Source organism: Zonotrichia albicollis, chromosome 5 (assembly GCF_047830755.1).
Source record: "Zonotrichia albicollis isolate bZonAlb1 chromosome 5, bZonAlb1.hap1, whole genome shotgun sequence".
In the NCBI taxonomy this organism is placed as follows: domain Eukaryota; kingdom Metazoa; phylum Chordata; class Aves; order Passeriformes; family Passerellidae; genus Zonotrichia; species Zonotrichia albicollis.
Genome location: NC_133823.1, coordinates 4,208,660 through 4,224,050, shown reverse-complemented (window position 1 = coordinate 4,224,050; position 15,391 = coordinate 4,208,660). Strand labels below are relative to the sequence as shown.

Genomic DNA, 15,391 nt, shown 5'->3' with positions numbered 1-15,391 from the left:
TTAATAGGCCAAATAAGGGCATCAAAAGAGAGGGAATAACTTATCTCTGGGCAGTTGTTGAACATGAAATTTGGAAGAAAGAATTGGGGAAAATCTGTCCCTGCAGTTGCTCCAAATGCAGTACAAATATAATAACTCTCATATACACCAATGCAAGTAGCCTGGAGCAGGATGAATAACTGGATTTGCAATAGCTGGATTGAAATGACATACAGGCTCTTTTATTTCTTTATTACCCACACATATTTCATGTAAATTTTCAGCCTGGATGTGGGCACCCTGTGGAGTGTCTTCATGCCACGTAACAGCAGTGACACCCTCTTTTCTCCAGCAAATATTCAGAGGGTGTCAAGATCTCCAGAAATCCTCTGGGGATCACCAGGAGCTTGTCTCCAGAAGGGATTACCCTTCTAGAGAAGATTTCTGCAGGAGGATTTTGAAATGCATCCTTTAATAAGTGCTGTGCTCTCCATGGAGGGATCCATCCATCATCCTGCTCAGGGTGCCAAGCCTTTGGTGGCCATCCCCTCTCTCCAGGAGAAGTGGCAACAGGCAAAGCCCAAATCAGCTCTCACTCAAGAAGCCTTCACTGCACCTTCAGAGGAAAATTCTCTGTTCCATTTACTTGGCTGTCAGTGCCAGATGCATGGAGCACAGAGGTGAATAAATTCCAAAAGCTGAATTGCTCAAATCTTTGCAAACGTAGCTGGAGGTTGCTAACACCAATAAACAGCAGGGATGACTCCAGAGGGGTGCAGTCACTCGTGTGTTTCAAATACAACCCACAAAAATGCTAAAAATACACAGAAATACAACCACGGGATGATTGTTTGTTGGTACCAGGCTTGTCTAAGGTTCACAGGGGCCAAACCATGACTGCACCATCACATTTCCTGACAGAAGCAAGGGGTCATTGTCAAAATAAAGGCAGTTCATATTTTGTTTTACCATATTCAGACAGTATTTTAATGACTTTGATTGATTTTGGAAGCCTCCTGGCAAGTGGCTGTACTCAAGTGCTGCCTGGGGGCTTGGGGAACACACAGCCCAGTCCAAAGTTAGAGAGCCAATTTTTCCACACTTAAATTCCCTATTGATTTCAGGGAAAGGTTTAATGGGGAAAATAAATATAGCTGGGCCCACAGTTAGCATGGCATAAAGCACTTTTGCTTCAAGCATGGTCAGGAACCCAAAGAGAGGAGGGTTCTGTACCTTCCCTCTGCCCCTCCTGTTGGGTTTGTACGTGCACACTCAACCCCTCAGGTCACTTGGGAGTTTCAGGATAGATCAGGCCCTTGTGGGCTCGAGGCACAGAGAGAGAAATGTGCATTTGTTTAAAGAGAGAAAAGCCTGGGTTTAACAGTGCTTGCTTGTTTGAAAGCTGGGGGTGAATTTGCAGTGGCTTTAGGAAAAAAATAAGCAGTTGATTTTCATTAAATTTTCTGTGACACTGTCCTCTCCCAGTACATAATCTCATTGCTTTCACAGATTATATTATAGTCTCACTGAGTAAAAATTTTGATTAAGAGATTATTTTCATGTTTTATAATACATGCTATGAAATGTACCAAATAGAGGAAAATAAGTTCTGACTCCTTAAAAATAGTTTCAGTCAGAAAAGAAACACAAAATCCACTCTTTACATTTAAAATTAATGGCTAAAACCTGCTGTACAAGAAAACAAAATATTTCTTCTGTGCCTGTTTTTCTGCTTTATAAGCCTGCTGTACCCTTGTAAGAGTAGACAGCACTTTAATGCAATGAAAAAGGAAAAAAAACCAAACCTGTGTTACATTAAAACACATTTAAAATTTTGGAATTGCTCCTCTCTTGGTGGTAACCTGAGGATAGAGAAAAACATGTACAAAGCATAGAAATGCCACCCAGTTCATTATCCATCACATTTTATTCACATGTAATGCTGTAGGAAGAAAATTTCAAGATGCTCTGCCTGATGTTATAAAACTCCCTCATCGTCAATTAGTGCGAGAGGAGCTGCTGAAAAGATCAATCGTTTGCTTGTTCACATTCTGGAATGAAAAATCCAAAATACAAGGAAAGGAAGCCTTTATTTAAGGGCAGTCAGATCAAACAGCTGTGGGATTCTACATCATGAAATCACTGCTTCAATCCATCAATGCCATTTTTCAGTCCTTGGTGAGGAGGGTGCATCTGCCTCCAGCCTCTGCAGAGGTTTTGGGGTTGTTTTGTTAGGGGAAGGGAGGGACACGAGCTGGGCTTTGCCAGCACTTCACTACAGCACCCAGAAGGGTGCTCTGAAAACTCCCTGTCCTACCCTGACAGTGGTTTTGCTCTTGAGTTTCACCACTGAGACCCAAATAATTGCTTTTGCTCTTCACCATGGCACCACAGAGCACAAAATGAGGGGGTATTTGCTCTTGGCATAGCTCAAAACAAGCATAAAAGTGGCAAATGCAAGTAAAAACCTTTAAATTTAGCATTTTTTTTTGGTTGGTTTTTAATATTAAAGAAAATTCGGATGAGCACATTTTGGCAGTGTTTCACTTGTTGGGGTTTTGTTGGTTGTTTTTTGTTAGAAAGTCCTCACAATATCATCAGTTTTGATACAAAATACTTTTAGGGGTTATAATGCAGATTTTATGGACCTTACAGCAACTAACAAGAGAGCTGTACTTAAAAATCCTCAGAAATCCTGTCCTAGTGACACAGTCAAAACTTCAGCCTTTCTGAGGTGCTCTGGCTCCTTGTTGTACTGACATCCAGTTACAGGTAGCACATTAACAAAAATAGAATTCCAGTGTCATGCTTCATATCTTCAGCAACATGATGTACGTGAATGTGTGCTAATTACAATGGGAAGCCACCTGGGTCATTTTAAGCTTTCTATTTTACGTGGCTTCTTTGCTCCTCTACTTTTCATTTCAACACTCAGCATGAAGAGAGAGGTTAAACTGTTGCATTTTGTATACAGGGAACCATTCATGTAATATACACCAGTCTGTAAAAACTGTAAATGCTATTTTTTTTTATTTTAAACAGTTTTCTTAGTTTACAAAAGATCAATAATTGGTACCTTTTTTTTTTACACTCTCAGATTCCTGAATATTGACAGATCTTCAAAGGGAGTATTAGCATATGAAACCTTAAGATTGGCTGTCCTGAAGGTTTTTAAGACACGATAAAGCTAAAATATCAAGTCTTTTGGACAGCCCCTCTTAATTTGGGCAGGGGTGCACGTCAGAAATCACCAGCAAAGCCCAGCACCCCCCCTCCCACCCCGTGCCACTGTCTGCCTGCACGCTGTTATTTGGTTGCACACTGTTTAAATCCCAAAGGAAAATCACACCTCGCATTCCCTCGCTGGCTGCTGGTGACAGGAGCAAGATCCGTACTCATTAATGATCACCAGGGCTCCCTCAATGTGGTTGGGTTTGTAATCAACATAATACTCCTGGGCTGACATGGCAGCCATTTGGTGCATGGTCTGTTTCTGCTTCTGCTTCCTGCGCTGTGTGACAAAGCACTGTCTTAGTTGCCTTAAGCCGGCCGGGAAGCACTTCCAGGAGACGTACAACACCAAAACCACGATGAGGAAGGAAAAAATCAGTGCCATGGTGCCCGTCACCACCTTGTGAATCTGCACGGCGTTCTCGGAGTTCTCGCCGGGCATGGTGATGGTGACGGCGTACGTGGTCCGGTCCTCGTCGCCGTCGGGCGCGTCGTAGGTGGCGGTGGCCGAGCCATAGCCCAGCGTCTGCTCGCTGTTGTTGGTCACCGGGGAGAAGGTGTTGACGCTCGTGGGGTCGGCGTCCTCGCACAAGTGGAAGGCGTACACGGCGTCCAAAACATCCTCTCCCTGGGCGTACTCGGGGGTGGCACAGAGCAGGTTGCTGTCGTAGCGACCCTGGAAGTTGCTGAGCCAGGAGGCCAGGGCGCAGACGTTCCGGCTGCAGTCCCAGGCGTTGGCGGAGAGGCTGATGCTCGTGAGGGACTTCCAGGAGTCGAGGACTCGGGAGTCGATGTAGGTCAGCCGGTTGGAGTCCAGCTGCAGGGATTTGAGATGAGGTACACTTTCGAAAACGTGAGGTTCGATGTATTCGATTTCGTTGCCGGAGAGATCCATCTTTTCGAGTTGCCATATCCAGTCCAAAGTGTTTACTACGATGGTAACTTTATTCCTTCGCAAGCAGAGGGAGTGCAGGGAGATGAGCCTGGGAAAATGGGCTAAATTCACTTTCACCAAGTCATTGTGCTCGAGGTGCAGCTCAGTGAGTTTGAACAAGCCAGCAAAAGAGTTTCGAGCCAGGCTCTTTAACTGATTGTATCCTATGTCTAGAAACTTCAGGCTGCGACAGTCCTGAAAAATTCTCACCGGCACGAACTTGATGGCGTTCGACCGCATGTGCAAAGTTGTCAGTTTTCTCAGCCCGTGGAACAGGTCAGGCTCCAAAGACTGCAGGTTGTTGTATGATAAATCCACACTGCGCAAGTTTGGCATGGGGCGGAAAGTGGTGTTGGGCAGTTGGGTTATTTTGTTGGAACTCAGGGTGAGCTCTTTAACTCGCCGCAATTTTTGAAAGGCATTCCCCTCCACTGAGCAAATGTGATTGTGATCCAGATAGAGCCACGTGAGCTGCATTAACCCTGTGAACTGTCCATCATGCAGCTCTGAAAGGCTGTTGTACCGCAGAGACAAGCCCATCATGCCCGACAGGTTGCGAGGCATCTCTGTGAGATTCAGTGATTCACAGTACAAAAGCCTGCCCTCACACCGACAGAGCTGTGGACACCCACTATTCACAGCTGGAAGCATTTTAGAAAAGATACCCAGCGTACACAATATCAACCCCGGGGGCTTCCTCAGCAGCCAGTTTAAACAGAGACCAATAAGAAGGAAATCCATTAGCAAGAATATTTCCAAATAGGCTTGAGAATGTCCATTGAGTCTTTTCAAATTCTACATCATATTTTATTTAAGGGAGAGAGGAAAAAAAAAAAAAGGCAAACCAACGAAACAAAGCCCGAAAACCAAAGCAAAACAGCAAACAGAACAAACACAGAGGCAAATATTTCACTTTATAGCATGCAGGAGCTGTGCAGCATTAAAGTTCACAGACATTCAAAGGTAAAATGATAGTGATTTTGTTCATTTTAAATGCTGCAGCAAAGGAAAAAAAAAAATCTTTCTTCATGAAAGAATTTAATTAAAAAGTGTCTTACCCACCCTTTTCCAGAGAGTGACAACCTCCATTCAGTTGCTTCCTTTGTGTTTGGACTAATTATATGCAGAGCTAAAAAAGACCCCTCTGTGCTACAAATTCAGTCCCTTTCAATGTTGTGCAAGGCTGGCAAGCTCACAATGTCTCACTTCGCTTCTGCTCAACGAGCGAAAGGCTTGTCCAGCTAGCTTTTGAGCTGCCTCCTAGGACCTGCAAGTTTCAGAACTATGTACATGAGCTTGATCTTCTCCTTCTCCCTCTGTCCTTTCCACTGCAGTTAACACTGTGGCGTGAAAAAAACTCCAAACTCTTTACTAACGACTCCACAGGATTTGTCAATCTGTTTAATGTCCATCATTTGCAACGAGCATGGACCGGCACAACCTTTACTCCAGAGAGAGGTTACCATTCATTCACAGACCGGCTAAGGGTCGCTTTATTTCCCATTCTTTGTTCGCTTTGCTTGTTAGGTGATGCCTAGAGCAGAGAGAGACAGCAAGAATCCCTTCCCTTCAGCTGAGCAGTATGTTGCTAGAGCATGCAGAGGCACCCAGTGTTCACTGAGTGTCGTAAGCTGCTCATGATTGTACGCCTGCACTGTGCATCTCAGACATGGGCAGATTGAAAAGGGGTGGGCATAAAACCAACATCGGAGCGAACCAGGAAAGTAATATATGCTCTTTGATGAAATGGAAAATACTTTAAGCCTATCTCGCCATTTCTCAAACAGGCACGCACACACAGCCGCACAAATCATCAAAAGCGAGGCAGTGCTAAGTAGGAAGCTTGAGAATTAGGATTCTTTCTTCTTGTTTTTTTTTCCCTCGGATGCTTTTGTTTAAAGTCTGAATTTATAAGCTATTAGCCGGGAGAGGGAGAGACTCGATTACTTGGTTTGGGAAGGAATATGTAAACCAGTCTTTTTGGATTGCTTTTTCTCTCTAATTCTGATGATGAGATTTGCCTTTTGGTCTTTGGGTGGGGGATTGAGGGGTGTGTGGGGGGGAAATGTGTTTTTTTTTCTTCTGACATTGTCTAAATAGAGCATGATTTGAAATTCTGTGCATTCTTTCTCATAGAAATGCAGCCAGAGCTCTGCAAATAGGAATGTCTCATTTCATATAAGCTTTAATTACATTTGGTCTTTTTCCATCCTGCATATTTTGTGTGTTCAGCACATGCCTTTCCTAAAGGCTTTTTTTTTTTCCTTTTTCTTTGCGGTGTATGCTACGGCACACAGAACTCAAATTCTAGCAGCATAAAGATTACTGTGCTTTTTGAATAAGATCAATGCATAGGTGGCTGTGAGTGTGTCAGCAGCATGCAAAGAGAGGGTTTCAAACCCCGTTAGTTAATAAGTTTAGCAGATCGTGCTGATTTTTGTTCCGTGTTCCAAGAAAAAAAAAAATCTTTGCTGGGTAATTTTCAGTCCTCGTTCTCTATGGGAAAGGCATCATCAATGAGCTCTGTAATTTTTACTGACTGAAAAATGCACGGTATTTCTGTCAGGAAAACGCTGGCCATCTTTTCCTATTGTGAAATAGAATCTCAAGCCCCTGTGCTGGTGAGAGCGATCGGAGCTGACAGCTCCCAATTCTGCATCAATACCCAGTGAAGAAGTTCCACACGGATTTTAGGATTGCAGGCATTGCAGAGGATCGTGCTGATTTTTAAGTGGACATCGGATGCAGAATGCTGGAGGGACAGGGCAAAACCACTGTGTTTGCTTTCTTTTTTCACAGCTGTGTTAATTTAAAAGCAATTCCTTGTTTTGGTGGTGTCTGTTGCAGAGCTGAACATTGTGTGTGAGTGTGGCTGCTGTGAGTGTGTGCTGGGGGAGATCAAGGAATGCAGTAATTTGATGCAGTAAAAGTTGCTTTGCAGAAGTCCTGGCAAACTTGAAGCTCTTGTGCATAAAAATAAAAATGTGTGAAGGAGATTGATTACTAATGGATTTGCCAGAAACAGTCTTAAATAAATTACAAATATAAACCATTTAAATTGTGGTTTCAGAACCTGGGGATCAATGTGCTTTTATGCTCCCTGTTCGGTTTATTTACATTTTTCTGCTCTTCACAACATTTCAAAGTGGTCTCAAAGCAAAAATGTGATGCTTTAATAGTAAATGAAGCTCATCTATGTTTTAGCATTTGGGCAGGAGAGCTGAAGGTGGTTTTCCTCTCCCCAGATCATGCAGTTTTATTCAAAGCAGGCTGTTTATGCAAGTGTCCACTGGTTGCAGTACACCTTAATTCTGTTTCTCGGTACACAAAAGCAGGAGAGAAAGCAGTGACAGAACCGACAGAAAAAGCATTGGAGCAGGAGAGACTAAAAAAACCCACCCAAGAATATATTCCAGATTGCCTTGATGAATATTTTGGTGCAATTAGCAGGGAGAAAAAAAATTAAAGGATGACTTGAACTTAACAGATACTGAAAAAAGCTTCAAAGCAATGAGGTTGTGTCCCTTAAAAATCTGCAACCCTACAAGTCTTTTTTTGGGTGAAGCCTTAATGCCTTCTCCCATGTAAAAATTTAGAGAGAGGTCTGCAACAGCTGCCCTGAAAATTTCAATTATATCTTCAAGGAAAGCTACCATTTTCTGCAAATCAGATGATGATAAGGATCACTTAGTTACCATTTAAATGCTATGTATAAAGACTTCTTCTAGTAGAGATTAAGCTCCCTGATACATCACTGAAGAGCTGAATATTTTTATTTTTTTCTTCACTGCTTCTCCTTGTTATCACCTGGGATACAGCTTGGATCCCAACCAATGTGCCTGTTCCCACTCTGGCATATAATCCATTATCATTTGGTTTTCAAAGGCAGGAATTAGAGCAGACAGTAGCAAACCTGGATAGCAGCAGCTGGAAGAGTGACAAGCAGAATTAGGGGCCCAGAATTAATGGCCCTAAGTGCACTCTCCCAGAGCTCTAACCGAGGGCTGCTGAAGAGGAAACTCTGCTCTTATCCAAAATTTGGTTGTAAAAAAGAACCCAGGTAGTCTTCAGATGAGAGACCTCAGTGTATGTTTGAGGCTCTGATGTTGAGGCACAGAAGTGACCAAATTCAAGAACTGGGGCATCTGAAATGTCTTTTGTAAACTGGTGTCCTACTGCATTTTTGCAATGTACCCTTTTTGCAATCAAACCAGGAATCCACTTTGAAGATGATTGTAATGCAAAGGGCTTAATTTCCACTGTCTGAGCTGTTATCACAGCCAAACTGTTAAGTTTACACATTTTCTGAAGTTTCAAAGCCTCTGGCAAGTCTCTATAAATTAGCAGATTTAAATTAGCTTTATTAAATGTGCTATTATAAAACATTTTAAGAATGGCAAACTGTGTGTTTAAAGGAGCTTGATTAAATCAATGTGAAGTAGGTTACAGAAGAACAACATGAATAAAGTTTTAGAAAGTTTAGGTGGGAAGCTTGTTCTTGTAGTCCTGAAAAGTATAATGCAGTGGCAGCAATGGTCAGAACTGTTCAATCGGGAAAGGAAAAACAATGTATTTCAATTTATTTCAATGTATTTGCTCTACACATTTTTAATAGTTTGTTCAGATTAATCATAGAATCATGAAGATTGGAAAAGACCTTTAAGATGATCCAGTCCAACCATTAAATCTCCCATATAACTGAACTGGTCTCAGAATCATTTAATTCTTGTTAATCCATTGGATATTCCTTTAATGTTTGTGCCTGGATATTTTGCAATCCAGGACAGATGGGGTTGGGACAGAGTGCCTGAGATCAGAATGTGGCTGCTGATGTCTAACTCTTCATACACACATCTTTTCATAAATTCTCCACCAAAATATGAAAAGGCATAACAACCTATTAAATACTGAGTGTACTTCTTGCTTTTGGCATTTTCTGAGTGGTTTATATCAGAATAATAAAAAGTGATGCTCTTAGTGATGATTTTAATTTCCTTTCATGAATGGAAGGACTCAAACCTTGATCTTTGGTAGTCTTTCTTTAATTTTCAAGTGTGCTGAACCATGACATTTTGCATAAAAGAAACATTTAAAAGCAGAAAAGGGGGGGAAAAGATATGACCTAAGGTAAAGCAAACTATATCTGTTATTTCTCTTGAATTTCTGTCTTGGTCATCCTGAACATTTATTGGCTGCCCATTCTGTATAAAATTATAGATTATAACATTTATTGGCTGCCCATTCTGTATAAAATTTAGGATTTCAGCTGATAAGAAGTCCGGTTCTATAACATGTCTGTTTTAGTAGATATAAAAATGAGTAACATTATACAAGATTTTGACCAAAATAATCCTGCTGGCTCCAGATGTCATTAAATTCTTACAGTACCTGACAGGCACATATTGGATTTGTGGCTCCCTTTAAAGCACAGACATTCTTATGTAAATGACCTTTTTGTTTTTGACAAGGTGATAAACATTTCTCTGTCTCATTGCAGTTATTCCATCCTCATCAGCCACATTCACGTGCAGGTGGTCGTGCATAGCTCTGGAAGGTCACTGGCAGAAGAGACCCAAGTGCAGAATTGTCAGAGCAGGGCAGAAATGTCAGGTTTTAGGACAACATATCCAGAGTATGAAAAAGTAACTCTGTTTTCCATCCATGACTGATAGACTACTTGAATAAGCTAAAAAAGGATTGACTTTCTAAAGTATTTGTGAAAATAGCTTTGATGTCTGGTCATGATGGCAAAACTCTTGACAGAGTGACTGTTCCAGGGGTAATGGGAAAAAGACAAGAAGGAAAATGATCCTTTTATGATTAATCAACACATGAAGATCATGCAACATCCTGGCTAGGCAAAGGCTGCTGTGTTACTGTCATGTTACCAGGCTGGTGGAACTCCTGGTTTGCAGGAAAAGTGAAAATTTAAACCTTGGGTTTTGATTAACCCTTGCTCATTTATTTCTCTAAAAATGTCTTAGGAAATCATGGAGGAAGCAGCTGTGGAGTGCAATGATTAGCAAGCGTGGAGGTTTTAGTTGGTCACACTTGTTTGGAAATCAATTAATTGCACCTTCAGAAGTGCTAAGTGAGACACTCCACAAAGGTTGATCTCACAACCTTCCCAAGCATTTCTGGAGGTACCAGCAAATGAACTTTAATTAATTTCCAATTCTCTTAGAGGCAGAGAGGGCCACAGCTTATCCACACTCCTGAATACATCTACTGTGTCCTCTGCTACCGTTATTAGTTCATCTGTGAGGGTTATTTTTGATTAACTCTGGTGATAAACAGTATTTTATTCATGCTTTGAGACTCATACGGACTGAGGGGTTCTGTTCTTCCATGGATGTTGCTTCTCCAGCTGTTTCACCTGGGGCTGGTCAGTTGGCTCGTTGGTTGGTTGGTTGGCTGGTTGGTTGGTTGGCTGGTTGGTTGGTTGGTTGGTTGGTTGGTTGGTTGGTTGGTTGGTTGGTTGGCTGGTTGGTTGGTTGGCTGATTGGTTGGTTGGTTGGTTGGTTGGTGGTTGGCTGGTTGGTGGTGTATTTGCTCAGACTTACCAAGAGGTTGGATGAAGTGACAGAATTGCAGGATTGTTGAGGACTGTGAAAAATCCCCCTGTAGCCAAACTAGTATGGCCCTAAACCCATCATGTTTTACCAATATTTTGTGTCCTTTTCCAGAATAATTTGTGTTGTTTGGGAGGTTGTGAGGTCTCACCTGGGGATGCAGGTAGCACCATGCTGTCGAGAAGTCATTGGTCATACATTGGGATTACCTTCCTGATGCAAAATCCTTCCTTCTTTTTACCAATGGCAACACCTTGAGGGGCAGTGAACACCTTTTAGATTTCCAAAATGCAGGACATGTGGAGAATTGAGAGGAATTTATGAAATCAATTATTGAAAGCAAGGGTGAACAAGTTAAAAGCTGTTTCTGGCAGTCTTCTGGAAAGTCTTTTTACAAGTGGATGAGCTGCTCTTGGAAATTTTTCCTAGAACAGAAAATCTGTTCTCAGCATTAGACAACCAGTTGTTCTTAATCCATTTCTTGTACTCATTTCCAAATGTATTTTAAAGCAAAATCAGAAGAGACAAAAAAACTTCATGCTGGCCTTTTGGATACATTATTTCTAGAAATACAGGTTAGTTATGAAATTTGTACTGGTATTTTGAAATTGAATAAGACTTTTATTGAGTCCTCTCCCATTCCATAGAACACCATTTGAACTGACTCCATAGAAAAATAGAATCATAAAATTGGAGAATAGCTTGGGCTGGAAAGGACCTCAAAACCATCTCCCTCCATTCCCTGCCATGAGCAGGGACACCTTCCACCATCCCACATTGCTCCAAGCCCTGTCCAACCAATGATTCCCATATTCTGAAGGGAAAACTCAGAACAAAATGCATTGAAATCCTGCACGTGTATTGCATCTTACAGGGAGATTAGAGGGCCTCTGGATCATTAGCTAATAGACAGAATTAATAATGCTGAAACCAGGTTGAAGACTCATATTTCAGAGAAAAGTCAGTGTGATTTTTGCAAGCCTAAAGACGATGGTTTGTTGACTACCTGCAATATTTATGGTTTCATTACGTTTTATTTGCAACTGATGTAATGTCTAAGAGAAATAGTCATGGGTCAGGAGTGCTCAGAAGGACATATTTAAAGGCATAACAAAAGATAGTCATGCCTTCTTAAAAAAAAGAGAGAATAACCTGACCTTCTTTTTTTAAACCAACTTAAAAATTCTCAAGGCATTACTGAAGAGTTTATATGGTGGAGGAGGTTTGTGTGTGGTGTATGTGTAATCTTAGAAACTCAGCTTTGCTCAATAGCTAATTTAATTTTGTGAGATCCAATGACAATCTTTGAAATAGGCATTCCTAACTCCTGTTTGGTTTTGTTTCAGTGTATTTTGAAGATTTTTCATGTCTTAGAGTGAAGAAACGTACAAAGTAATCAAAAGTTTGTGTTACTCCGTTGCTTTAAATAAATATATAGAGGCATACCAAATTGTAGTAACAAATCCAAAGATCCTGAATTTTCCAAGGTTTTAGAAAGAACATGCCAAATACATTCTCAAAATCTGCTCAGTAGCATGAATGTAAATTACCCTGCCATGTTTTTAATGGTGAAACAGCAGATTTGGAGGGCAAACAGCAACAAAGCTTTAGGGTTCACTTCAGCCGTGTTTCATAATCACATTCCCTCTCCTACTGCTGTACTTCTGAATCTTTAATATTCCTGTAAAATGAAGAGCTTATTGTTTCCTAAAACTCAATTTATATTTTAAATGAGTGGAAAGATGCGTAATCAACTTGAAAAGGCAGGAAAATATCACCCTGTTTTTCAAGATATAGGACATTTTATGGAGTGTTTTGAATTCTAGAGACCAGTTTTAAAGAATGCTTGGCTTAGTTCTGCTCTTTTTTTTTTGTAGTGCAAATTAATTATGATTTGACAAGAGTGTACTTGATTTTCTTCTTCAGATTTGGTGCAAAGCCAAGCTTTATTAGTTAGAGCCTCTAAATCAAAACCAAAGGTCAGTATCTGTAAAATGCTCGTGGTTCAAGATATATTGTAGTTTTTTCCCCATTATTCAGGTGTTTTTGTCCATGAAAAGGTGTTTGTGTTTAAGTGGATGCTATGTGATGCACGCATGGCTGTGGACAAATACCCACTTTTCATGATTGCATCAGTAACGTCCCTTGCAGCAATCCTAAAAATTTGGTGTGAAACTCCTGAATGATCCCCCATTCAAGGTTGGTGTGGTCTGTGAATGCTGGCAGGGGATGTTCTGTACCCATGGCAGGCAGGGGACAAAGGTGATTCAGCAATGCAAAATAGTGAGTGCCAGACCTGCTAAAAATCCATCCTGGAAGCAGGTCCAGACCCTCACTTTGCTTCTTTTAATTGTATCTTAATTGTTTTACTTGTTTTGTGCCCTATTTTTTCTTTCATCTGCAGTTGTTGATTTTTGTTGGGTGTTATTGTTTCCAGTTCTTAATTTCAGGGATTGTCTCTTCCTGTGTCCCTGCATAATGGACTGTCCTTTGTTGGATCAGAGAATCACAGGCATTTTGGATTGAAAAGGACCTTAAAGAGATCATTTCATTCCAACTTCTGCCATGGGAAATGACATTTTCCACTATCCCAGGTTGCTCCCAGCCCTGTCCAACCTGGCCTTGGACACTTCCAGGGATGGAGCAGCCTCAGCTTCTCTGGACAACCTATCCCTCATAGTCAAGGATTCATTCCCAATATCCCATCTAACCCGGCCCTCTGGCACTGGGAAGCCACATCCCTTGGCCTGGCTCTCCACACCTTGTCCCAAGTCCCTCTCCAGCTCTCCTGCAGCCTCTTTGGGTGAAGGGGCTCTGAGGTCAGTCTGGAGCCTTCTGTGCTCCAGGTGAGCACCCACAGCTCTCCCAGCCTGGCTCCACACCATAATGAATATCATAATAACACAGTTCTGGTGTTCAGGGCAACTGTTAGATAAGAATTCAGTGTGTTACTGCTCCCAGGTGTGGGATTTGTACAGTGAGGTTTCTGCAGCCTATAGTGCCGCTGAGCTTGGGCCATGCACTGACATCAAGTCAGGAGAACCCACCTGAAGCTGTTCCCACGAGGGTCAGGAGAGCAATGAGCAGCAGAAGACATGGAAAACTTAGTGGGAAGAAGCTTCCCTAGTGCCAGTGGGATGAAGTTGGGTGGTATTGGCTTCTCTGCCTTCAGCCCAAGGAAAATCCCTTTATCCTTTGGTCTGTGCTGCTTTTCCTTGGCCCTCACTCTGCAGGAGTGGAGCCTGTTGGAAGCATCTGCAGCACTGCAAAGTAGTGCTGACCTTGGGACGCTTCCCTGAAACACGTTCAGAAGCTTCTGAGCTGTGTTCTCTGTCTGTCTGGATTTTCTGGCACCGTTGTATCCATTAAATACTGATTAGATTTAAGAAATCCAAGAGACCAAATAATGCTATCATCTCTTCCCTACTTATCTTAATAATATTGCCAGTAATATTCCTATATATCAATTCTAGCATATTCTATACCTAGTCTGATGCAGGGAAACAGGGACAATGTGCTTTTTTGTTTCAAAGGCAGAAGAAAGCCATTTTATTTATTGATTTGATTTTTCTATATTGCCTAAAGATGAGGGTAAAAAGTGAAAGCTGCTTTCAAGGACTGTTAGAGAAATACATCATTTTTCATAATGTTTAATGAATTGCTTACAGTACTTGTTTTACTTAAATCTACAATTAAAGATCACCCTCTAGTCAAAAGAAAACTGTGATAAGAACGTGACTTGAAACTGGGCAGAACATTTTCTAAAGCCCTTTGGGAGTAATTCCAGTAATTATTCAATCTGACGTTTTCCAGAGAAGTAACCCTTTATGTGTGAACTCCATTAATCATAATAACACAGTTCACATGTCAGATACTTCTCTCCAGTCACTTCATACTCTCCATTTATTAAGAGACTAATAAACATCCTTACTAAACATGAGAAAATATTAAACTGCTTGCAGAAAATCCTGGTGCTGTGAGGTGAGACGTGATCTGTTGATGTCTGCAAATACCTTGAATTTCTGGGCTGCAGCTGCTATCAGCATCAAGTCTCCTCCTCTTTTGGTGTCATTTCAGTCACAGCACTTTCAGGACATTTCTGTTTTCTTTTCTCATCTGAACTGCCCTGGAGAGTTCTGGTTTGTCTGTCTGTCCAGCTGTAAAGACTTCCTGTATATACTTTCCTAGCTAAATAATCGGTCTTTTGCAAGATCTAGATGTAGGAAACAAAAATTCTGCTTTAGATCACCTACAAGCACAAGAGTGAATACTTTAATATCTTTTTTTTTCTGATATGAACTTACTACACTTTATTGGAACAGCAGAATTAATATGGACTGACTGGCTTTGATGATAAGCAGCTCTAAGAAGATTTGTGTTATGTTTTTCTGTGTTTCATCAGCTGGAGACATTCCTAAATATTATCTTGTATTAAAAAGTGGTGGTTCAAAAATGCAGTGGTGATTAGATGCCCATACTTGAAGAATTTATAATTCTCTCCTTTTCAGATTCTGACATTCTTTTTGTGCTTTTGAAGCTGGCAAGTGCGATTATCAGTGTTCTGATGAGGAGTGATAAATATAATCTATTGCTGAATATGGATAAAGACGGGCAAATAAGATTGGTCTGACACAGCCTCCTTATGCATCTTCTGACTTCCCAAAAGCTGAGTGAA

General features: G+C 41.3%; 2 protein-coding genes across 8 annotated transcripts in view; one reads left to right on the top strand and one right to left on the bottom strand.

Annotated features, from left to right (window-relative positions):
• The window catches only part of CTNNA2 (catenin alpha 2), a 494,680-nt gene that overhangs the window by 326,058 nt on the left and 153,231 nt on the right, over window positions 1-15,391 (top strand). Inside the window, exon 1 of one of the 7 annotated variants that reach the window (XM_074540548.1) lies at window positions 3,907-4,047. The exons of 3 other annotated variants lie outside the window; for them this stretch is intronic. Coding sequence is in view for 1 of the 4 variants with exons in the window: in XM_074540545.1 (XP_074396646.1) it covers window positions 5,814-5,864 (51 nt within the window). In the remaining 3 variants the exon portion in view is untranslated. Of the gene's footprint in view, window positions 1-3,906; window positions 4,048-5,798; window positions 5,869-5,940; window positions 5,979-15,391 lie in introns of those variants that run through there. 3 more of the 7 variants (XM_074540545.1, XM_074540546.1, XM_074540547.1) reach the window with 3 other exon arrangements.
• LRRTM1 (leucine rich repeat transmembrane neuronal 1) lies at window positions 2,051-4,965 on the bottom strand. Its single transcript, XM_005493631.4, has one exon. It carries the CDS (start codon window positions 4,883-4,885, stop codon window positions 3,323-3,325), a length of 1,563 nt encoding a protein of 520 aa, XP_005493688.1. The 5' UTR covers window positions 4,886-4,965; the 3' UTR covers window positions 2,051-3,322.